The following is a 26,079-nucleotide window of genomic DNA, read 5'->3' on the forward strand; positions in this document are numbered from 1 at the left end:
GGATGGGACTCCGGCCCACCGTGGGCTTCAGGTTTCTCAGGCACGAGTCGGGCACCAGCCTGCGTGTCCCCAGCTTCAGGAAACACTCTTCAGAGCTCCCCGGTGCAATCCTGTGAAGGTCATCTCACGAAGTTTGGGCTACAAAGGAGGAACGCCGAGTCGGAGGCAGAGCTCACAGAAAGGTAACAGCTCCCTCCAAAGACATGTGTTCGTCCTTCTTCACCCCAAAGTCCCCCCGGAAGCCACACTCAGCAGGATCCAAGTGAGGACACGGCACGGGCCCTGCCCAAGGGTCTTAGAGCTCATGACCCCCAAAGACATCATCCGCCACAAAGCCCTGCTACCCTCACACCTCTTTGCATATTTCCCAAGGGAGTGAGTAGCTTTAAGATTCACGAAGCTGGTTTGCGTCTATCTTCTTTGAAAACATCGGCATGGGAATAGTCCCATTCGCTTGGGGAGGGAAAAGGCTTTCAAGGGGGAAACTGAGTCCAAAGTGACCTAGAGACGATCCCATTCTAACATACCGTTAAGCCACCTTAGGGCAAGCCACCTGGTGTTTAGGGGCCTCAGTCCTAAAATGCGAGAGTGAGTTCAGAAGAGTTAGCTTAGTTTGCTCGTGCAATCGATTCACATTTGTCTGCATCACAGAAAAATACGCTCAGTGAGACCCAAGGCCTGTTTCCTTTGGTTCACCATTATTCTCCCCACACTTGGTCCACGGGAGGCATATGTCTACTGAACGAAGAATGAGCAAATGCTTAGTTGAGAGGATTTCTCTGAAGATCGGAAATGAAATGAGTCTAGGGAAACATTGGGCAAAAGACCAAAAACGCAACACTATGAAATCCGAAGATGCTCTCTCGGGAGCGGTGCGAATTTCCCAGCGGTGGGCGTGTCTTTTCAGGTCAAGCATGGTCGGGCCCGGCTCTCCATTGGCTCTCCCTTCTCTGATACTCTGCCTTGTTCAGCCTGCTCCAGTCCCACTGGCTTTCTGGCTATTCGTGAAACCTCGTGCCATCCCAGGCCCTTGCACTGGCTGTTCTAGGTTTTTAGGACACTCCTCCCCCAGGATTCCACAAGGCTCACTGTCTCATGCTTGGATCTCACTGGCGATCCCTGCCACACTGCCCAGATTTTATACCGTGCATCTCCCACCTGGCCTGCTGCAAAGGGGCCTTGTGCTTACCCCAGATGACTGTGCATTGACAAACAGAGTTTTCAGGCATTAAGGGACACTAACTCTGAACGGATGGTAATTCCTTGGAGACCCAGAACAGCAGTGTGGTCCACGGTCAGGGTGAGGCTGTTTGTATTTCGGCTGGGGAGAGGCTGGGAGGGGAAAGTTTTATTTTGAACCTAGCCAATTTAGTTCCTTTATATTTTCTCTGAACGCTGCTTAAAAATGGACGAATTATTTGTGTCTTTTGCCTTGCGGCTAAAGGCACTAGTGGAGACTTTGGCATTCCACATGGAAATCTCTTTCCCTAAACCTATGAGGGCAGTGGGTACACTGACAATGTTTCCATGTTACCCCGGGCAACAGCTTTGCTAAACCCTCTTCCCCTAGGTAAGGTGGGTCTCCTTTCCTCCAGCACCGACGAGCACCTTCCTCTTTCTCATGAGCCCTCATGGCAGCCTCCTCAAGGCTGGTAGAGCTGCTGTGACCTTCTTGTGGCCGACAGAGGCACCCTGCTCGGCTGTCCCCAAGAGAGAACCCGCACGAGGTGCGCGGAGCACCCCAAGTCTCCCACTGCGGCCACCACTCTCTGGGCAGGTGGCTCCCAGCCAAGGACTGAGTGTGGCCGGGGGGTAGCTGGGCTCGGCCGTCTTGACCCAACGGGCTCGTCCTCTGTGGACAATCCTGCACTAGAGCGCCTGTCTTCTCCGAGCTGTGTGCTGCCTTCCCAGGCTCCATTTAGCCCACTAGACTTCCACCTGCTTCCCTCTCGTTTTGCAGATGTCAAGCCCGTACCTACAGCCTTAGCGGCTTTCGCTTCCTACTCCTGCCAGCTCTCTTCCTCCTCACCCCAGGCATTACCACCAGTAATCACGAGACGAAAACTGAAACACCGCTAAAATCATATTAGAGCATTCCGATTTGATCTGAAATTACAGTTTTAACTTCTGAGCGTGACCAATTTGCTGAAGCACCGAGTTAATGATCAGTCCTTTTATCTCCGACTTCGTCTCTCTGCATTAGCAAGCAGTTCTGTGATTAAAAATCAGCGTCTTAATGTAAGAGTTCTATGATTTACTGAACGTTTGCCCTAGCCAACATTTTATTATAGGCAAATGAGCTGTAGCATTTTTAAGGTATGCACTTGAACGTCAAACTGGTGTAAGAATATTACCGCATAAAGTAGAAGTGAGACACTGGAGTGGTGATGGTGACAAATGACTCTGTGTTTACCCCAAACGCGGCATACTACGCACTGTGCACTGAGGAAAACAGGATCGGGTGGGTCCGTCCACCTGGCCTGATGTTTCAGATCAACGGGGGCACTTCAGGGTTATCTTCAAAGTCTGGAGCTTCCTCACTTGGTATAATTTTGGGTTCAGATCGAACTCTTCGGGGCGTGGGGTTTTTCTCTCGAACTATGTTCGCCACATCAGGGAAGGAATGCTTGCTAGGATCTACGTCTAATTTCTCAGTTCGCTTGCTTCTACAACAGAAAAAAAAAAAGGCAAGAGGAAATTGAGAGATGTCATTTTAAATTAAATTTCAAGTAGACTCAACTCGTTCATTCATTCATTCATTCATTCATTCAGCAAACATGGGCAAGTGCTCTCCTTAGAGCATGGAGACAATGGTAAGAGACTGTCCCAGGTTTCAAGTAGCTCGGAACCTTGTGGAAGCAAGAGTCTGACCTGTGGAGAAGTAAAGTGCTGATGCATGGGCAGCTGGAGGGGAGGTCGGCTGAGAGGCTCTGTTCGCCTGAGAATCTTCATTTTTTTTTAAGATTTTTAAATAATCCCTACACCCGATGTGGGGCTCGAACTTATAACCCTATGATCAAGCAATGCGTGCTCTACTAGCCAGCCAGGTGCCCTGCACCTGAGAATCCTTAAATGATGCTACAGCAGGCAATCCCCGCAGCCAGGGTCAACAGTAGAATCCCTGTAGGCAGGTCTTATGTAGGCTCAATGTAGCTAATCAGCCTCCTGGTGATGCAGACAATCCAGCCTGTGTGCTTTTGCAGGGGCGTTTGTATAAGTTCAGGTGCCTAGAAATCTCCGCCCACCAGTTTCCCCCACAAGATCCCACCCCTGCTGTCGGCACCCAGTTTTTTCGGCAATGGCTATGTGGAAACAGAACAAGAAAGATTCCCGTATTGCCGTCATTAGAAAATTCTAGATAATATGGGTCATTGGGCTGCTGCCCTGTCAATTTTGATCTGTAGGCCTGGGGATGGGGCCCAGTACTTTGCATTTATATAAAGCCCCCCCCCCCCACCTATCCCCCAGGGATACTGATAATCAGTCAAATTATTTTGGAATCACTGCCCTGGTCACCCGGCCAGGCATTCAACGGAATACATTAAGTGCCTCCCAGATTCTAGACACCAGAGATCCCATGGTCTGTGCAAATAGGGCGTTTCCTGGTGACATCTAACAGGGCAGCAGAGAGCTCGAATAGAACATTTATCACATTATCATGTAATCGTCTCATTACTGCTCTGTTCTCCCCATTAGAACCAGCATTCTTGAAGCAATTATATTGTCTGTTTCATCTTTGGCATATAGCATTTGTGAATACTTGTTAAATAACGAAAAAAAAGACTCTACTACGGTGCAATCATGAAATTAAATCAGAAACTGTCTCTGACCCAAAGAGAAGCACAGTCGGTCTCATCCGGGAGCCCCACACTGATGTCCTCAGACCAAATTTAGGCAACAGACACAAGGTATTGGGAGGAGCGGGGGGGGGGGGGGGGGGGTCCGACTTTCTCTGGGAAGTGTGAACCTGTTGTTCTTACGCCCATCCCCCCTCCTTTCTGTCAGTCACTTAGCCCTTGAAGGCACTTGAGGTTTCAATTCTTCTCAGAATTTTGACGGATGCACACGGACCCGCTGAAGGAAAGTATCACGTATACGAAGAGTATAAAGTATAAATTTTCCGAAGACCCAGATAGTACACTGTAAACTCTGAAGGAAATTCTAGTTTTTGAAGACCTACATTACAGTCATTATTAAATATGGCTCTGCTTTTTAATTACTGTGCTCTTGTTTAAAAGGCTGCCATATCTATGGCTTAATCAAGTAAATAGCGAAACTCAACTGTTATAATTATGTTGACTTTGAGGAGAAGCAGCGTCTCTCACTTCCAGGCATGTCTCTCGGGCCATAACGTCGGGATCTTCGTAATAAAGAGTGAACTCAGCCCAGATGCAGTTCTCCGCGGCTCACCCACTTCAGATGTTGTGAGGAGTAATTTGCACGCAGGACTTGAATCGGTCATGAGTCTCCGGGTAATAAACAGTGAGCCCATAAGGCCGGGAGCCCCAAAGGATCACACTGATCCCAAAATAAAGAGGAGAGGGCCTTTTCTCCCCTACTGTTTCCTCCCTTAATGTCTCCCTTAACCCGACGTGACTGTTTTACCCACCACCTGTCTGTCAGGGCCAGAACCTCTGGAGTCTAGTCAGAATGACCGGTTGGGCAAAATGAATATTTTCATCAACGGTGGAAGAAAGAAAAAAAAAAAAAAAAAGACTAAAATCACCAGGCATAACACATCAGAGATTGAGTCCTTCTACTAAAGAACACAAGGAAAGAACTTTCTTCTGGTAATATGGTGGGCTAGCATACACGGACCAAAGATTCCCACCTCCCACTGAAAACCCTCGGGAGATCAGGAAAGATGTGATAAGGTGATAAGGAACCATGAGGGCAGGATTCAGTAAAAGGAGGGACCAGAGAGGAAGTGGGTCCCTGAAGCCACCTTTGGCCTGAGGGCATCTGCTGAGCCCCTAAAGTGGTGCTTTGGTCTTGCTGGCCTTGCGGAGTCTGGGAACAGAGGTCAAGGTCCTGAGCATGTCAGGTGCACAGTGACGGGACGCCCTCTCCCCTAGAAGGCTTCGCTCTCATGTAAGAGTGAATGAACAGTAAACCCGCTGTGCCTGCCCCCGAGGGCACTGTGAGGGAAGCAGGACAGAGAAGGGCTGGGCTGTCACCACAGCTGGGGTTTCCATGGGTTTACGGCGGCCACAGTTAAAACCCAGCCACCTTGAATTTAGCGTAAAGTGGTTCCGAACGGGCAGGGTCCTCAGGTAGCGTCTGCCCCAGAGCGCAGGCCAACGCTCCCCGGGTGAGCACTTTTCGGGCCTCTGAGAAGCCCCTAGACTATCTTCTAAGGCAATTCGGGCAGCTTGTAGGAAAAACGAACAAGCACTCAAGGAAAAAAGGCACTTAACGTGAGAACCAGCAGAAGCAACAAGAACGCGAATAGAGACGAGAAACTTCAGATTTTGAATACGACAGCACGGATTATGAAACCAAGGAAATGCTTCAGACTTAATACTATAATGTTGAACTTTTCCTCTGGGATCGGCAAGAAGACAGAGACGGTTGCTGTCACCTCCCTCCCACTCTGTCCTGGTGCCTTTCCCTATGCACTAAGGCAGGAAAACAAAAGGAACAGGATTAGGAAGAAAGAAACTCCACATTCTCTGTAGGTAGACAGAAAATCCAAAACAACTAACAAAGGAATAAAATAGTAAGAGAGATCAGCAAGGCTGCTGGGTACAAAATCAAACACAAAAGTGAGTTACGTGGTGGGGGTGATACAAATGCTGTGAATATACTGAATCCCATTAAAAAGTTGTACATTTTTAAAATTTTTTTTTAACGTTTATTTATTTTTGAGACAGAGAGAGACAGAGCATGAATGGGGGAGGGGCAGAGAGAGAAGGAGACACAGAATGGGAAGCAGGCTCCAGGCTCTGAGCCTTCAGCCCAGAGCCCGACGCAGGGCTCGAACTCACGGACAGTGAGATCGTGACCTGAGCTGAAGTCAGACGCTTAACCGACTGAGCCACCCAGGCACCCCCCAAAAAAGCTGTACACTTTTTAATACTCGAGACGATGAATTTGATGCGATATGTATTTTACCATGGTAAAAAATTAATTGCAAATCTATATCCTAGCAACAAAAGCATAGTTATGATAGCATCAAAATATCACACACCTAAGAAAATTAATACAATATGTGTATATTAAAAAAATTTTTTTAGTGTTTATTTGTGAGAGAGAGAGAGAGAAGAGAGAGGGAGGGAGGGGGAGCATGAGTGGGGGAGGGGCAGAGAGAGAGAGAGAGGGAAGACACAGAATCCGAAGCAGGCTCCAGGCTCTGAGCTGTCAGCACAGAGCCTGATATGGGGCTCGAACTCATGAACCGCAAGATCATGACCTGAGCTGAAGTCGGACGCTTAACCGACTGAGCCACCCGGGTGTCCCCAGTATGTGTATATTTTAAATGAATTTAGACATAAACCTGCGGCCTTCACAAGAAGTAACTCAAAATGGATCACTGGCCTAAACACAAAAGGCAAGACTGCAAAACTCACAGAAGGGAGCACAGGAAAAGAGCTGACTGACCCTGCGGGCGGGCGATGCCATTTTAGATACAGCAGCAAAGGCACGAGCCCTGAAAGAAGTCATCGGCGAGCTGGATTTCGTTAAATTTACAAACTTCTGCTCCATGAAAGACAATTTTGGGAGAATGACAAGACAAGCCACAAACTGGGAGAAAACATCCGATGAACAGCTGTTATCCAAAACATACCAAAAAACCCTCTTCGAATGCAACGATAAGAAAGCCATGGGACTGAAAGAAGGGCCAAGGATCTTCACAGACACGTCACCAGGGAAGATGTGCAGATGGCAAATACACGAACGGAAAGAGGCTCCAGACCATGTGTCGTCAGGGAAATGCATTTGTCCAAGTCCACGGAATGAATAACACCAACTTTGAACGCTAATGCCCACTATGAACTTTGGGTGATAACGACGTGTGTCAATGTAGATTTATCAGTTGTAATAAATGGGCCACCATCATGGGGGGATGGGGATAATGGGGGAGACTGTGTATGAGTGGGCGGCAGTGGATATATGGAAAATTCCTGTGCTTTTTGTTCATAAGTTTTCTGTGACCCTAAAATTGCTTTAAAGAAGAAAGTCTACTAAAAAAAAAAAAGACCTCATGAAGAGAGTAGGAAGATGAGCCGAAGGATGGGCCCAAATTTATCACTCTGGCTCTACTTTATGATCTTGGGCAAATTAATTTCTTTGAGACTCAGTCCAGTAGGAATAACAGGATTTCTCTTGTGGTTATTTTGAAGATGAAAGATAGGTGATGGATAGTATCATGTAGCACAGAGGAGGCACTCGGCACTCAACAAACCCATCCCAAGTGAGGTATGGGTTTGATACCTTGATCATACAGTGTCACAGGACCACAAGAGTTCACGGCATCGGTGACCTGCCCCACAAAATACGATCTCCTCCGGTCCCAAGGAACGGAACCTTACTCCACTGATCTTCCCCTCCGGTCACTCTGTCTCCACAGCATGAGGAAAGGTCCGCTCTGGCTACGAAAGGATCGATGGGCCTCTTCTGGCCCTCCCGGGGCCAGAAGCGTATCACTGTGCCTACCGTCTTCCCGTCCCTCAAACTGACAACCTGCCTGACCTCATTCCCACGTGTGGCCTTCTTAGTTCACGGGATCGTCCAGCCAGAGGCTGAGGTGGTGTCCGTCAATGACTAAGGAGCACGCAAACAACCTTCACACAGACATGTTAAGTGTGGCTCCAAGGTGATTACTTCTCAGTAACAAAAATGAAAACAGCTTTACGGGGCGCCTGGGTGGCTCAGTCGGTTAAGCGTCCGACTTCAGCTCAGGTCACGATCTCACGGTCCATGAGTTCGAGCCCCGCGTCGGGCTCTGTGCCGACAGCTCGGAGCCTGGAGCCTGTTTCAGATTCCATGTCTCCCTCTCTCTCTGCCCCTCCCCCACTCATGCTCTGTCTCTCTCTGTCTCAGGAATAAATAAACATTAAAAAAAAATTCAAAAATGAAAACGGCTTTGCAAACAGACCGTAGGAAGTACTACCATAAAGAATTGTGCTAAGACATCTCTAGTCCTCAAATGTCATCACCGTAATGGGGATTTTCCCGGGGTCTAAAGACCAGCTTCCACACTGGCTGCCCCTCCCTGATCCTTCACAAACAGGAGTCACACTCCTTTCATGTGTGGATGCTGCTGGGGGGGTAATTATGACCGTGAATATTCATGCTAGCAGAATACCCTTGAACCTCTGTAAATTACACTAATCTGGGAAATAGGAGACCAACTGGTCTCCAAGGTTAAAACCAGCAACCCAGCTTTCAGAAGGAATTCAACTCCGTACCCGTTGTTCAAACAAAGCCCACGTTCGAAAGTCCACAAAACTTCCACAGTTGACTCGGGATCTTATGAATGCCTGACGGCTTCTATTATGCAAGACATAAATATAGCTCTCGTTCAGGTATTTTTGTAATGATAATTTCAGCATATACATTTGTATCACAAAGATAGTTTGCCTCGGTTCAAAATAGATTTTGCCATCTGGACAGTAACGGTCTGGAAATCACGACAAGTGGAAGGAAAGTCGAAAGGCCCGGGATTGTGCATTCGAAGGAAGCACTGAAATAACAACAGCTTTGTCCCAAATGCTTGAAGGGATGCCACTGGTCACGGGTGCTGAGCTTCGTTCTGAGGGCATTCAGGAGGCACCGCCAGGCTCTCCAGTTAGGAATGAGGAGAGGCTTCCTGTCACTGGGGGAGTACGGAGAGCGGGCGGGGTCCTGGTGTGGAAGAAGCTGAACCAGAGGCTCGCAGATGATCTGGGGGTAGGAGGTGGGCGGGAGGGCACATGGTGGGGACTCTTGGCCCTGGCAACCCTGAGAGCTTTAGAAGCTATGAAGTGACATCCGAGCCATGAAAGGGTAGCAGCATTCGACGAGGGCTCAGCAGGGCTGTCCCAACGTGTCAAGACCACCTGACCTTCAGGCATTCTAATTTTTTTTTCACGTTTACTTATTTTTCAGAGGGAGAGACAGAGCACGAGCAGGGGAGGGGCAGAGAGAGACAGGGAGGCACAGACTCCCAAGCAGGCTCCGGGCTCTAAGCTGGCAGCGCAGAGCCTCACGCGGGGCTCGAACCCACGAACCGCGAGATCATGACCTGAGCCGAAGTTGGACGTTTAACCGACTGAGCCAGTCAGGCGCCCCCAGACCTTCAGACATTCTAAACTTCTCTCCCTCATTTTGCCCATCTGTAAACCGAGGATAAAAATGGTGAGGATTAAGTGTGTTACTATGGGTGAAGTACACACGATACTGCCTGATACGTAGTAAGTGCTCAGTAGATGTTAGCAGTCGTTGGTGTTGACCTCACCACTCTCACCATTATTGACACAAGAAATTGGGGCCTGTATGCCCACAGATTTGTTTTTTAGGGATCAAGAGCCCTATAAATCCAGAGTCTAAGTTTTGGGAATAGACATGAACATTCACAGCGTGAATCATCTGTAAATGCTAAATAACTGTATCTCTGAGGAAGGTGCATTCTAGCCACCAAATGACAATGAAGAGAACTGTAAGGAAGCTTCCGATGGCTGGGGAGGTGGTACCTTTGGTTTGTGTGCTCTCTGCTGCTGTCCGAGGGACTCGTCCCAGACTCTAACGTTTGTCGCCAACCTGTGATGACTTCGTCTACCTAAAATAAAAATATAACACGCACTGAGTGGTGCATTAGTCTTGGACATATCCTCAAAAATATACAACATTTTAAGTTTTGCTACGTATGCCATGAAAGAGTCTAACTGTAAGCCCCTGCATGCGGTATGAGAAAGTTATATCACAGACTGGATCTGTCTTGCAAAGCCACAAGCTATCCTTCATTTGCCAAAGGCCAAGCAGGGGGGATATGGTGAATTAATTCACATAATAGATATTTTCTGAGAGCCAGAAACCTGCCAAACACTGCTTGGGGTGGTGGGGATTTAGGCGTGGTTGAGACACTGCCTCTGAACAGCTCCCCTCCTCCACCTCCACCTGGCATGTGTTGCAGTGGAAAGCAGGCTGAGCTGGAGGTTCGAATCCCTCCCTTCCCAGCACACTGGACACCCAGGTCATCCTTCATAAAATGAAGGGATGAGATATGAGCTCAAAGGCCCCTTTGGGTATGAAAAGTTCTGTAATTCTTCCACTTTCTTGTTTCAAGTTTATTTATTTATTGGGGGGGGAGGGAGAGAGAGAGGGAGAGAGAGAATCCCTAGCAGACCTCACGCTGTCAGTGCAGAGCCCGAGGCGGGGCTAGAACTCGTGAACCTGTGAGATCGTGACCTGAGCTGAAATTAAGAGTCGGACGCTCAGTCGACTGAGCCGCCCAGGCACTCCTTCTTCCACTTCTTCTAAGCCAAATAAGCTCAGTGCTAAGCATGTTGAGGTCTCAATAAATAAAACTGACTGATTTGATTCAATGAACGTATAGTGAAGATTATTCGCACCCAGCACCTCCTACTAGAAAGCTCAAAGATCTAAGACTATGGGGGCGGAAGAGAACAGGTGGCCACTTACTAGACCCCGACACCATGCTGGACACATGCCTGCCTATCCTAGGCAGTTCATGTGTTTTATTTCACCCCCACCTCCCAGTATAACTATAAGACAAGGATTATTTATAGGCAGAGAGAAGGAACTCTCCTCATGTTGTTTTGGTCCGCTGATCAGGATGGGGGCTTCTGCCTTTTCTTTCCTTTCTTTCTTCTTCGTCTTCTTTTTTTTTTTTTTTACAAGAGGCAGAGGAGCATGAGCCGGGGCGGGGGGGGGGGGTGTGCAGAGAGAGAGGGAGACACAGAATCAGAAGCAGGCTGCAGGTTCTGAGCTGTCAGCACAGAGCCCGATGCGGGGCTCAAACTCATGAATGGGGAGAGATCATGACCTGAGCTCAAGTCCAACGTTTCACTGACTGAGTCACCCAGGCGCTCCGGCCTTTTATTTCCAGGGAGGAGAAAGATCTGGAGCGTGTACATTCCTCTCTCCATCCTAATCATCCTAATCATTTCCCTTTCTTTGGGGAGGAAGTGCTTCGTTGACTGGCCCCATCTCACCGGTGGGCAGGGTCGTTCCCCTGCAGGTGAGGGACACCTGCTGCCCTTCCTCTGTTGGGCCGGAGACTTCACTTGCTGCCCAGCAGCGAGAGGATCCATGAGGACACAGACTAGGCTTGGGCTGTGAGGGTCTGGTCACCACTCCTACCCCCACCTGCTGGCTCGGGCAGGCTGCACTCACCATCTCCGTTTGGGAAGCGAATCGGAAGCCCCGAGGTAGCCTCAATTCTAAACCAGATTCTCCAATCCAATCTTTACCCAACTTCTGCATCAGGGTGCTGGCCAATTAACCAAATTAATAGACCGGGTCGTCGGTTTCCCATTAGGGGCAGAGAGAGAGAGAGAGAGAGAGGAGGACAGAAGATCTGAAGCGGGCTCTTGAGGGGACAGCAGCGAGCCCAATGCGGGGCTCGAACTCACGAGCCACAAGATCGGGACCTGAGCCCAAGTCGGATGCTCAACTGACTGAGCCACCCAGGTGCCCCTAAGAACCAGTGTTTTAGATAGTGAAGAGTATATTTATCTATCACATTTGACAACAGTTCAATCCGTGTTTGTATGTGTGATTTTGTTCCGCTCCCCGACACAGAGGAGCACGCGCACAGGCTTGCCTTTCCCTTCCCATAGACCTCACGGAAGGGCCCGTGTGCAATGCAGAGGGGAAAGATCTGCCGAAATGACACATTTCAACCGATGTACTGGACACCCGGCCAGGAAAAATACCTTGAAGTACCACAGATGGCGTGTGCAATGGCCAGACTTTTGCTGAGACTCTGGGAGGAAGGAACAATGGACACTGCGCGTACTAAAGACGCTAAATTTCAGGTCCAGAAGAGTTTGTTCGGAGACATTTTCAAAGAGAGAGTTCCAGGGGCGCCTGGGTGGCATAGTCGGTTAAGCGTCCGACTTCAGCCAGGTCACGATCTTGCGGTTCGTGAGTTCGAGCCCCGCGTCGGGCTCTGGGCTGATGGCTCAGAGCCTGGAGCCTGTTTCCGATTCTGTGTCTCCTTCTCTCTCTGCCCCTCCCCCGTTCATGCTCTGTCTCTCTCTGTCCCAAAAATAAATAAACGTTGAAAAAAAAAAAAAAAAAAAAGAGAGAGTTCCAGAACCGAAGAGGCCACACAGTCAAGGACCACAGACGAATGAGGGGTAGTCGGCAGAACACAAACTTGTAGAATACTGTGGGGGAATCAGCAACTCAAGCCACCAGTGCGATATTTACTGAATACTTAAAGGAGGTAACTCATGGAAAGGTCTGCCCAATGAAGCAGATTCTATCATCGTCAAACACAGGTTTTGGGGGGAGGAGGTTAATCCTAAAATGTTTTCTTTGCTATGTTTTAAAATATATTAACGTCATAATTTTGTTTTCCGGGCATTTCTTGCCGGCTAATGACTGATGCTGTATTTTTGGATGCTAACGACGGTAAGGTATGAATGTTAACACTCTTTGAATACAAAGACTTGACTGGTTTTTGTCCTTTTCTTTAACAGAATTAGTGTCATGGATTCAAATATTTCCCCCTCCTTCCTGGCCCATCCTTAACGAGACGGAAACACTTTTTAGGTGCTGTTGAGTCCAGTTCTGGCTTGTTAAACCATATTAATATCAAAGATGAAGGAAAAGATAGATACGAGGGGGCTAAACAGACATCTCCAGTCAAGGGGAGCAGAGAGAGGCCATAGATGTTAGGGTGTTGGGAACTGGCACCTTCCTCCTGCAGTGTCTGAGGGAGACCGAAGCATCTCTGGGAGACGCGGTTGTGCAGAGAGAGCATAGTGTCCACTAGAATCTTCTGCAACAATGGAAGTGTTCTGTGCTGTCCGACATGGGGCTCCTGAACATTTGAGACGTGGTTAGTGCACCTGAGCTACTGAAGGTTTGATTTTATTTAAATTGAAGTAATTTAAATTGAAGGGAACATGATTACAGTGAGCCCCAAATGCATAGGTGGGCTTCCGATTCTTCTTCGGGGTGAAGGACGTCCATCCACACCAGTTACCCCTAATTCACCTGTAGTCCTGGACTCTGTGGCCTTTTCGGTTCTGGAACTCTCTGCTGCTCCCTTGACGTGCCTGGGACCTGGTACTCTTATGGAAGTATGAGAACCCGGAGCCTGTGTTCCACTCTCTCTGATCACTGTGGGGTCGAAGGATGCTCCCCAAGCCTGACTCAGGACAACTCTAAAGGACCTTGTCAGCCGCAGAGCTCGCTGGGCGTCGGCTGAGGTCTTTGTCAGGCCTCCACGGCAGCTCCGTTTTCCCCTTTCCTGCTCCTGGCCCCTTCCCTCCCGCTCACAGGCAGCTGCCTGGGGGGCGCTCCCTCACAGGCGCCCTGCATGCTCCCCTCCATCTCAGACCTGTTCCTGGGGAGCCGTGGCACCTTTGCATTTTTAAAACTTTTTTTGAATATTTTAGTTACATTAAACGAGGCCAATGCTAGTGAAAAATCATTAAAATGTCAGTTTTAAGAACAAAGCTCTTGAGCCAAAAGTACAAATTTTGTATTGCTTCACGTTGTAAACGCACTAAAGAGAATGGGAGCATGTGCATAATTAGAGTCTTAAAACACCCCGTTTCTAACACTGTTATTTGTCACATAATAAGCTCAGACAAAGATACTCTGTGTTTATGGAAATGCAAATAGCATCACAAATTTGGAACTTCTCTTCACAGGGAATTTGCTGTGCACCAGAATCTAAATGTGTTTCTTATTTTTAAGAGATATTTTCAGCTTATTTAGTTCCAAAGATTCTTTTAAGTTTAAAAGTTAGAAGGAACTAAGGAAGCAGCACGAAGAAAAATATTAACACCAACATTCATATCAACGCCAAAATTCATCTTAACGCCAGTATTTATATTCACAGCAGGTAAAACACTTCCAATGAGCTCTGACTTTCCCCAGCAGAGGACCACGAGGTCCTGCAGTAGTGACCACTGTCTTCCTACCACACCCACAGCACCAGCATCGTTCTTCCTCTAGGAAGTGATGGTCATTAACATTAACCATCTTATTCATTTGCACTAAGTGTGTTTAGGGATGACTGATGGACAGCTGCAAGGGCCAAAATATGTTCAATAAATTAGATCAGGGGGACTAATGGTTTCCTGAATCCATAGAAAGAAATGTAATCAGCTTCCTGAAAATTCAATTGTGGGACAGGCACAAAGGTACAAATTAACATTTTAATGATGTGATATTACTTTAATTCTCACAGAGTCACGTGATTTCGTGCAGCTGAAAGTTGGGAGCGGACATGGAGGTAGGAACCAAGTCTCCTCTACAGAAGGCAGAAGTCGCTCCTAAGGCTTTTCCGCCAGACGACTTTCCAGTCTTTGCTGACACAGTACCCTGGGATGGCGTCTCATGACTTCCTGAGGCAGCACTCAGCGCGGAGACAATCTACCTCTACTTATTTTATTATTTTGTTTTATTTTATTTATTCCATTTTATTTTATTTATTTTATTCCATTTTATTTTATTTAATTTATTCCATTTTATTTTATTTTATTCCATCTTATTTTATTTATTTTATTCTGTATATTTCATTCCATTTTATTTTATTCTATTTTATTCATTTTATTTTATTTAATTTATTCCATCTTATTTTATTTATTTTATTCTGTATATTTTATTCCATTTTATTTTATTCTATTTTATTCATTTTCTTTTATTTAATTTATTCCATCTTATTTTATTTATTTTATTCTATTTTATTTATTTTATTTTATTTTATTCCATTTTATTTTATTATTTTATTTATTTTGTTTTATTTATTCCATTTTATTTTATTTATTTTATTCTATTTTATTTATTTTATTCCATCTTATTTTATTTATTTTATTCCATTTTATTTTATTCATTCTATTCCATTTTTACTTTATTTATTTTATGTGCCTTGAGAACTTGGTTGGAGTTTCTGGCAGGGAATTGCAGCCACTCGTATACCCTTGACTAAAGAATGATCCTCCTCTGTCCGGGAAGGTCATTTTCTTGGACCGAGCGAAGCTTTGGGAGGGACACACCTGGAGCAGTGAGGGAGGACGGGGACACCCGCCTAGCTGGCTAGATCAGCCAAACCAACCCTGGTGATCAGTGGGGTGACAGATGTTGTAGCCAGATCACCCTCGCATCCATTTTTTTTTTGTACCGTAGATTATTTATGTTTTTGTTTCAAGTTTTTATTTAAATGTCAGTTAGTTAACATACAGTGTAGTATCAGTTTCAGGAGTAGAATTCAGTGGTTCATCGCTTCTGTACAATACCCAGTGCTCATCTCAACCAGTGCCGTCCTTTACGCCCATCACACATCTAGCCCATCCCCCTCCCACAGCCCTCAGTTTGTTCTCTGTTGTTAAGAGTCCGTTTCATGGTTTGTCTCTCTTTTTCCCCCGAGTTCATCTGTTCTATTTCCTAAATTCCACATATAAGTGAAACCATATGGTATTTGTCTTTCTCTGATTTATTTTGCTTAGCATAATACACTCTAGTTCAATCCACATCATTCCAAATAGCAAAATTTCATTCTTTTTGATCGCTTAGTAGCATTCCATTTTATGTATATACCACATTAAAAAATATAACTTATTGTCAAGTTAGCTAACATACCAGCGTATACAGTGTGCTCTTGGTTTTGGGAGTAGATTCCCATGATTCATCACTTACATCAACACCCAGTGTTCATCTCAACAAGTGCCCTCCTCAATGCCCATCACCCATTTTTCCCTCTCCCCCACCCTTCCATCAACCCTCAGTTTGTTCTCTGTATTTAAGAATCTCTTACGATTTGCCTCCCTCTTTGTTTGAAACTATTTTTCCCCTTCCCTTCCCTCATGGTCTTCTGTTAAGTTTCTCAAGTTCCACATCACACACTTGGGCTGATGAAAACTTGGGCTGAGTGAAAACATAGGATATCTGTCTTTCTCTGCCTGACTTATTTCACTTAGCATAATACTCTCCAGTTCCATCCATGGTGTTACAAATGGCAGGATTTTATTCTTTCTCATGGCCAAGCAATATTCCATTACATATAAACCACATCTTCTTTCTTATTAGGAAACTGTCTAAATCCGGGGACTGGTTCTTATTACGAAACTGTCTAAATCTGGGGACTGGTCATCAAATTTATTGTACAAATTTATTGTCGATGGACACTTGGGTTCCTTCCATGTACCTCTACTTTAACAAAATGTATGTGGTTGCTTTACCAACTACAGAAATTACTAAGACAATGAACCAAGACTACATGTGCTGTATAAAATATAGTAACCAGACGCAAGGGAGAGAGACCCAGCTCTCGATCCTTTAGGTTGAACCACAGGAATTACCAATATCTGACCATTTTTGACCTACAAAACAGTGATTTTACATGGTTCAACTTAACTGTTATTTATATGAAGCTGAATAAGAATGAGAAAACAATCGCTCCACTTTAGATGAAGGCTTGCTATCGTGGTAAATTAAGAGAGCAAATGGACAAAGAAAATGGAATCTAACCAGAGATGTTCATTGAAGAACAAAATATAAAACAATCCATCATTTAATTTTTTTTTCTTGTGAATTTACCCTGGTTTCTCAAATCACAGTATTTAGGAAAATCAGAAGCAAATTTCTCTTTCTCTTGGATTTTTACTTGGTACCACGGTTTCAGCTATTGCCTCTATTAAATCTTCTCAAGAAATATTTACTGAGCATCTATTATGTGCCAAACATAGGAGCAAGTGGTAGATATGGAAGGATAGGTTAAAAAATTATCCTTGATCATCTCATGAGAGATAAAGACACATTAGCAGTGAAAATGCATTGAAGGAAGTATAATCGACAGGTATGTGTGTACATTAAATATGGAAGCCCAAGGGAAGGAGGGATGTGCACCGGTGACATGGGGAAGGCTTACTGGAGGACGTGAGGTTTGATATGAATTTTAAAGAATAAGGAGGAATTTGCCAGAAGCTGGAGATTATGTGGTACATTCCCTACATCAGAACATTCCAGAGAGAGAAAGCAAGTGTGAACAAAGACAAGAAGGTAAATGACCACATAAACTAGCACAGACTATTGGGCAGATAATAGATGGAAAAAAGGCTGAAGCACCAGGCAGACGTCAGGTCTTGAGAGAGTTGATTTTAAGGTGCTCGGACTTTGCACAGGAGGTGACAGAGACTTTGCTGGTTTGTTTTTTTTTCCTTCAACTCAGCTGAAGGGGCAATATTCTCAATACACTCTTATTTTCATCAGCCCGAGTGTGTGATGTTAACAAAAATATCAAGTGCAGTGGCATGATGGCTTTTGAAAGAAAGTGTTTCTTTCGTCGCTAGGTAAAAATACACTGTTTTGTTTTTGTTTTTGCCATTACAGCTAAATTGCTTTCTCCTCACCCCAAACTTCACTCTGAAAATACTACTGACACGGAGTCTTATTAGGAAACTGTCTAAATCTGGGGACTGGTCATCAAATTTATTGTACGAATACGTAACATGCGAATTATTGGCTAACTAATCGGTTCTTCCGGGCTTCTGTTGGCCTGTCCACTACGGATGTGTACGCATTTCTCTGGCTTCCCGCTGTCCCACATAACGTAGGTTTTAGACTCTGCATTCAGGGTCCCCTGGCACCCACACACCCTCTTAGAAGGCATCATTTACACGAAGGGCAATCCATTATTCACAATTTGCCCCAGAATGGGAGAATAGGAGAGTTAAATGGAGATTTTTCCCTTAAAAGAATTTACCAGTAATAATTGGCTTTCGTACCCTTCAGGCCAGGCCTCTGCGGTATTTTAACGAGGGTGTGATGTGGTATCCACACTCACAATACAGGTACTGAGCCTGCGTGCAGTTGTGTCCGTTTGTTCTCCTGTCTCTGCTCTGCTCTGGAGAGTTCCGGGTCACGTGGCTCCCGGCTGGGCCTGGCCAACAGGAAGCACTGGAGGGAGGCCGGAGAACCTCGAAGGAGGCTCCAGGTGTCTCTCCCACAATCCCTGTCTGCGTGAGCGACTCCACTCCACGGAGGGAGGATCTACTCTGTGGCTGCCCAAGAGGCCTCTGCGGTTCTGGTTCCTTCCAGGTGACCTGGTGCGTGTTTTCCACCACCACCACCTCCTCCCTCTGTCCTGGGAGAGGAGGGACCCACCTGATGTTACGGCTTTCTGGGTGGTCTTACTCTCCCTCCTTTGGCATCTCAGATCTGCGTTCACCTGTGTAATACATTTCCTGAATTACTCCCGCAAGGTACATTCCTGTATACATTTCCTGTATGCATTTTCAGTGTTTCCTGAGTTTCCATCAGACCCGTAACTGACTTCCTCCATGTGTCTCACACCTCAGGGTACTTGTTAAGACACACACTTCCACAACATCTAATTAGAATCCTCAGGATAGTGGCCTGGGAATCTAGTTTTTTAACAAGCTCTCTCCAGGTGATTCTATGGATCGGGGGAGTCTTGAAAACAGTCTTGCTGATCCCACAGCTTCGAGGCTTTTCCGGATGCCATTCAGTTACACAAGCACATTTACGGGACGTGCGATGGAAAGCCATTGGTGGGTTTTAAGCGTGAGAATAAAATGATCTGACTTAACGTTTTAAAAAGGTCACTGTGGCTTTTGTATGGGGAAGGAATCAAAAGGTGGAAAGGACAGAAGCAGGGAAACAGGGAGGGGCCTGTATGAGATGGTCCAGCTGGGAGATGGTGTTAGCCTGGACACGGCTGAGGTGGGGAGGCAGCGGTAAGTAACTGAATTCAGGGTATGTTCGGGCGGTAGTGCTGACGACGTGTAAGGGTAAGAGGCAGGCCAAGGATGCCTTCTAACCTTCGACTTGGACAATGGAGCCTACGACGATGCCATTTTCTAGGACAGGGAAGACCGTGGGAGGAGCAGGTCTGCAGAAAGCAATTACGGGTTCATTTGGCCATTTGGAATCAGTCCGGCGGATTTACGCTTTCAGGCGGCTTATGAGTTGGCAGGTGCATACAAAATGTCTTTGATTCTAAAGCCTCTACAGTTTGCTAATATTTAAAGCTTTTATTTTCCAATTAATAACTCTAGTTTGTATTTCCTGTGAGGTTGAACAGCACTTGGGGACAGCATTTTGAATTTCCCAATTGTAGTTAGTGGTTTACTCTGTATTTTATGCTTAATATTATTTCTAGGGACTAGTAATTAAATATAATTTCTGTAATTTTTTCTTTTGGAAATGAGAATAAGCTTTTTGGAGGGTTTTGTCTATTATGAACTTTTCAAATTATCTTAATTATATTGCTCAAATAATAAATGGTCTTACTCTTCATTGATCATATTTATCAAAGACAGAAATGGGTCATAAATCTTCTAGTAGAGCTGACTGCTTATCTGTCCTTATGTTTATAAGACCCTGGGCTTTCTACACTTAAATAATGTACAATCAATGAATATAAGGCCGTGAGTTGGATTTTTATTTTATATAATACTTTTATTACTATAGAATAACTTTTATTCCATTTTATGCTTCTTTGCTTTAAATTGTCGTGTCTGATACTCATTTTGCCATAAGTACTCTAAATTTTGCTTGCATTCACTTCATATAGTTTTGTCCATTCTTTTGTTTACGTATCTCCCAGGTCTTTGAGTTTCAGGAGTGTTCTTTTGAGCTGGATCGCATAATGGATTTTACATCTGTTACTTTCTTACCAATATTCTGATTTTGTGTCTCCCTCCTGGTGTTTTTCCACTCCTAACTGTATTGACTTTTGTTTACGTTTATTTTCTGTAATGCTTTGTAATTCACACATTTTAATTTAATTCCACTCATTTTCCCTGAGAATATTTATATTAAATTTCAACATGAACACAGTGCACTGAGAAGACCTAAATGTGAGACCTGAAAACATAAACATCCTAGAACAAAACGCAGGCAGTAACTTCTCTGCACTGGTCGTAGCAACACTTTTCTAGATAGGTCTCTTATCCAGAAAACAAAAGTAATCTTGGGACTACATCAAAATAAAAAGCTTTTGCACAGTGAGGGAAGCCATCAACAAAACTCAAATACAACCTATGGGACGGGAGACGACATTTACAAATGATATACCCAGTAAGAGGTTAATACGCCCCCAAAACAAGAAGCTCATACAGCTCAACACCAAAAACACCAACAGTGTGATTAAAAAATGGGCAGAGAGGGGTGCCTGGGTGCTCAGTTGGTTAAGCATCCTATTCTTGATTTCTGCTCACGTCATGATCTCACAGTCATGAGATAGAGCCCCATGTCAGGTTCCGCACTGGGTGTGGGGCTTGCATAAGATTCTCTCTCTCTCTCTCTCTCTCTCTCTCTCTCTCTCTCTCTTTCTGAAAAAAATACATGGGCACAGAACCTGAATAGACATTCCATATAGACATGAAAAGATGCTCAACATCACTGATCCTCAGGGAAATACAAATCAAAACCACAATGAGATAACACCTCACACCTATCAGAATGGCTAAAATCAAGAAGATAAGAAACAATTATTGGCGAGGATGGTGAGGAGAAAAAAGAGCCCTCGTGCGCTGGTGGCAGGAATGCAAACTGACATTGTCACTTTGGAAAACAGTATGGAGATTCCTCAAAAAATTAAAAATGGAAATGCCATATGATCCAATAATTTCACTATTGGGTATTTACCCAGGGAAAATGAAAACACTAACTCGCAAAGATATATGCACACCTATGTTCACTGCAGCATTATTTACAATAGCCAAGATATGGAAGCAACGTAAGTGTCCATCAATAGAGGAATGGTTAAGGAAATATGGTGTATTTACACAATGGAATATTACACAGCCATAAAAAAGATGAGGTCAGGCCATTGAGACAACATGGATAAGCCTGGAGGGTATAATTCTAAGGGAAATAAGTCAGACCGAGAAAGACAAATACCATATGACTCCACTCGTAAGTAGAATCTAAAAAAAAAAAGCAAATGAATAAACAGACAAAAAGCTGAAATAGACCTATGAATCCAGAGAACAAACTTATGGTTGTCAGAGGGAAGCAGGGTGGGGGGTTGGAAAAATTGGTGAAGGGGAGAAGGAGGTACAAGCTTCCAATTTTGGGAAAAGGCACAGCACAGGAAATACAGTCAATGATACTATCATAGCGATGTAACATGACAGACGGTAGCCACAGCTGTGGTGAACACAGCACAATGTACAAACTTGTCCAGCTTGAGCATAGTTAGCCCTGAAACTAACTATACTCAAATAAAATTTAAAAAGTTAACGGTATGTATTTGGTGGTTGCGAAAGTGTTCATATGTTTGTTCTCCCCACTCCCAGTTTCCTGTTTTCATGTTTCAATCTAAGTTTTAAAAATCATACAACTGTCTTTCTTATATCTTCTTCACTACTTCTTCCAAGGAAAATAACTTTCTGACTCATTTTGAAACTTTACTCAAAACAAGGACAACTATTCCTATAAGACTATTGAAGTAGTTGAGGAGGGGGATGGTGGCTCAGTAGCAGGGCATTAATGGTGGGGGGGACCTGGGGACTGGGAATGAGAAGCCCTCCTTTGGTTTTCAATGCAAGCAAAATAGCAGGAGGTATTACAGATTCGATCCTAATTCTACACGAAGATATCCCTACACGAGGGTATCCCCTATTAGGGGAACCTAATGCAGCACAAGTCTTACTTTTTCTTTGCATTTCCAAGAACCTACCAGAGCACACAGTAGGTGATCATTAAAATATATGGAATGGCTAGGTGGATGGTAGGATAGGTGATGGGTGGGTGGGTGGGTGGGTGGATGGATGGATGGATAGATGGGTGGGTGGATGGGTGGATGGATAGATGGGAAGATGGATGGATGGATGGATGGATGGGTGGGGGGGTGGATGGATGGGTGGGTGGGTGGACAGATGGGTGGACGGATGGATGGATGGGTGGGTGGATGGATGGGTGGGTGGATGGACGGATGGGTGGGTGGATGGATGGATGGATGGATGGATGGATGGATGGACGAACGGACGGGTGGGTGGATGGATGGATGGATGGATGGATGGGGGTGTGGATGGATGGATGGATGGATGGATGGATAGATGGATGGATGGGTGGACAGATAGATGGACGGATGGATGGATGGATGGGTGAATGGATGGAGAGATGGGTGGATGGATGGACGGATGGATGGATGGGTGAATGGATGGAGAGATGGGTGGATGGATGGACGGACGGATGGATGGGTGAATGGATGGAGAGATGGGTGGATGGATAGACGGATGGATGGATGGGTGAATGGATGGAGAGATGGGTGGATGGATGGACGGATGGATGGATGGGTGAATGGATGGAGAGATGGGTGGATGGATGGATGGATGGGTGGATGGGTGGACGGATGGGTGGGTGGGTAGATGGATGGATGGATGGGTGAATAGATGGATGGCAACTAATAGGACTTATAGAAAAGACCCCTAGAGATGCCTGTTCTTGTCTCTTTGTCTACAAATGGGGAAGAGGCAGGAGTTCTATGAGAGCTGTGGCTTCATGCATGCTGGGCTCTGCTGGTGCTGGGCCTACCTGGAGGAAGAGGCATGTGGGGAGCCTTGGGAGATCCCACAGGTACAACTATGACACTCCTCTCTGAGCCAGTAACATAATTCCAAGTTTAAGCAGAAGGGAAGAGAAGCTACTTAAGAAGAATCTGAGCCTTTTTGAAACTGAGACTTAGGAAGTGAGAGGTGAGGGTAGATCTGGGCCCGCAGGTCGTCACGGTCAGTGAGTGGATTCAACAGGGAGAAGACAGGAAGAACGCCCTAAGAAACCCACATCTTGTTTTTGGTCTCTTCCACAGTAATTCACACAGTGCTTTATTCACACTAAGTGCTTAGTAAATCTTTAATGGATTGACTATTTTAATTGATTAATTAATAATTCATTGATTTTTCTAAAGTTTTTCATAATTTGGCAGGAAGTTTTTGAGTTCTAGCGCCTTACTTCCACACATGCTAAATAATTCCCTCATCTGATACAAAAAACTTTCGTGTAACTTATTAATGGGTGTAGCATGTCTTTTCTCTACCACCGTTCTACTTAAGTATACACATGGCAGTGTCTTCCCCCAGGCCTCATAAGTGATTTCTAAAAATGTCTCATAAAGCTTCCAAACTGCCTAAGTCCATTAAATACCAACCTGCACTGATGTAAGCCACTTACCTGATCTGGACGGTAGAGTAGTTGAATCAGTTACTGGGTAAACAGGACTCAGCAATAAGGCCCAGCCCTACGCCTAAAATAGACTCATTTTCCACCAATCCTACATCAACTACAGAGGAATTGGGTCAGTCGTAAGTTCTCCACCTTGTTACATGTTTCTGGTGTTTATATTTATTAGTTATCCATAATTCCAGTGTTGAACATTTAAAAATGTGAGGTTCAGAGTCCCGGAAGAGAAAATTATTAATATAAAACTTCAGAATCTATATAACTTTTAATTTGCCTCTGGCATTAGAGGAAGTTTACATTAATCCAAATTCATTGTTGATATTTTAATAATTTCATTCTTTCTTAACTGTGCCCTGATTGACTTTGCTAAGAGAAGCGTGTAATTCACTGAGTCTGACGAAAAAGATTTCTTTAAAGAAAACAAAATGTGTTTTCTATTTAAAGAAAGGTCATTAACCCACAATATTAGAAAATATATAAATTACCATAGGAATGTTATTTAAAAATCTTTGAACAGATAAAAATACCTATATAAATTAAACATTTTTGAAGTATATTCCATCTCAAACAAGTACATACCTGGCAGCAAAAAAAATTTTTAATTTTAGAAAAAATGATCAGAAAAATAAGAAAGATAGAAATATTGGCTATGATCCCAAAGACACCCAAGTAGTCTGAGGAAAATTTTAGAAGGTGCAATTACTGACATTTATATGTAAAATCAATATGACAGTTGCAGAAGACAGCTACATGGCTTTGAAATAAAAGTAGAATAAATCTAACTATCAAACAGTTCCTCCAAAATTCTTTTATACTTGTTAATGCAATCTTATCTGACAGTTCCCCCTGGATGATCATCTCCGCACAACAGCCTAAAATTGAAGACGGTATTTTATTAAGTTAGGACAAACATCAAGGATGATAATGATGCTTTAAAAGCAAAGACAATATCCTTTTACAGTCTTGCAAGAGATAGTCTCCGTGGGAGATATCCTCCACGGACCTGGAAAAGTTCATGGTTTTTCTTGCCAGCAGCAGTTTGGAATTGCTGGGGTGTTTATATCATCCCCTTCCCCCCGCCCCCACCATAGGTTCTCAGGGTCGGTTTATTACTCTTCCAGTTTCTTCTCCGCTTAGGCGGAGCTATCCTGAGGTGTTCTGCAATATCTCCTAGAGCTTTCCCCCTGGGGTAGCTAGCTTCATAGAGCGCTCTCTGCTGGCTACCTTCCTTTCCTTCCCTACTTCCTGACCAGCAGTCCCTTACCACTCAAGTAAATTGCCGTACTCACATCCCTACACTAGGTTCCTCTTGGGGGAGACCTGAAATTAAAACAGTATTTTACAATCTGTGTCTCACAATTTAATATCTACAATAACTGTGGCTGTCTGAAGGTTCCCGGCCAGAAGGAAGAGCGGCAACCTGGCAGAACCAGATTCCAAAACACTGGTAGTGTTTCAACTGGATCCCATTCATGTCTCTGTGTGCACTCGATATCTTTGAGTGTGCACTCGATAGTTACTTAAAAACTACCTATAGATGTGTGTGTGTGTGTGTGTATGTGTGTGTGTATAGTTTAAAATAAAATGGTTGAATGGATAGTTTAAAATAAAATGGTTGAATGTACCTGGTCATACATATATATGACCAGGTATGGTACTCACCTGAGACTACCTTCACTCAAGTTCAAGGCTCAGTTAGGGCCATTTTGATAGCCATTGAGACAGGCTGCTAGACCTTCTGAAGGGCTGGCTGGCTGCTTATTCACCTCACTCTTAGGTTACAGTCCATCAGAGTCCCCTCTCAAAGTGGGTATGGTTTACCAGAGTCTCCACCCATAGACTTATGCTTTTTTCTTCTCATCCCTGTGTGGCCACTGAAAGCCATTCCTTTTGCATCAGTGGACAGTAACTGTTCACTGCCATATTAGGTACTGATATTATTCAGGTGTTTCACATATGCAGTCTACCTTCCTCAGTTTTGTTCAGCGTCATTATTGCTCCTGATGACCTTGCTGGCAATCAGCGGATGACGTAGCTCTCGATGTCATTCAGCGTCATGAGATGAGGTGAGATTCCCGTAGGGAATGAGTATACATAGGGAAGAGAAGGGGTCCCAGAACTGAATGACCGCCACGCCCACTCTCTGAGGCCAGGGTACGAGAAAGAACCAGCAAAGCAGCAGGTAGTGGCAGAGGACATCCAGTGAGCAGGAGGATCCAGTGGCATAGGAAGAGAGGCGAGGAAAAGCGGTGTATATCTAACGCCAAGTAAACAAACGTTTACAAATGGAGGGACCGATCGTGGTGTAAAAAGCTTCTGAAAGGGCAAATCAGAAGATGAGGGTTTAGTAACGTGGAGGAGACTGGAGACCTCAAAGAGATGTTTCCACGGAGGGGAGGTGGGGGGTGTGAATGCCTAGTTGGGGGTGGTTCTTTCTGAGGAAAGAACTGAAGCAGCAAAATACAGATGTCCGTTCCATGAGTTCGGCTGCAAAGCAGATGATGGCACTACTTAGAAGCGGATGGTTTTATTTTGTACCGGTTCGTTTGAAAGAAGGAAGATGTCTTTAGCACGTTTTCTAATGCAAGATGCAGAAAGGGGAAATTCAATTCTTCTCTCTAGAGAGAAGAGAAAATTGTCAGAGAGAAAAAAAAAAGGTCTCTCAAGAGCCAGTGGCAATGGGACCCAACACACACACGGAGAGTTTGGATAGATCACAGCCAGGTGGTTGGCCGAGGAGGCCAA

At 44.9% G+C, this 26,079-nt stretch overlaps 1 protein-coding gene across 3 annotated transcripts in view; it reads right to left on the reverse strand.

The window, feature by feature from the left end:
- Window positions 1-2,385: 2,385 nt before the first annotated feature.
- The window catches only part of DNAAF11 (dynein axonemal assembly factor 11), a 77,624-nt gene continuing 53,930 nt past the window's right edge, over window positions 2,386-26,079 (reverse strand). For 2 of the 3 annotated variants that reach the window (XM_047841660.1, XM_047841658.1), the window contains 2 exons: window positions 9,675-9,760; window positions 2,386-2,666 (listed from right to left, as the gene is read on the reverse strand). In XM_047841660.1, the coding sequence (XP_047697616.1) occupies window positions 2,489-2,666; window positions 9,675-9,760 (264 nt within the window). In that variant the 3' untranslated portion in view covers window positions 2,386-2,488. Of the gene's footprint in view, window positions 2,667-4,282; window positions 4,467-9,674; window positions 9,761-26,079 lie in introns of all 3 variants that reach the window. The other variant, XM_047841659.1, reaches the window with a different exon arrangement.

Source organism: Prionailurus viverrinus, chromosome F2, assembly GCF_022837055.1.
Source record: "Prionailurus viverrinus isolate Anna chromosome F2, UM_Priviv_1.0, whole genome shotgun sequence".
NCBI lineage: Eukaryota > Metazoa > Chordata > Mammalia > Carnivora > Felidae > Prionailurus > Prionailurus viverrinus.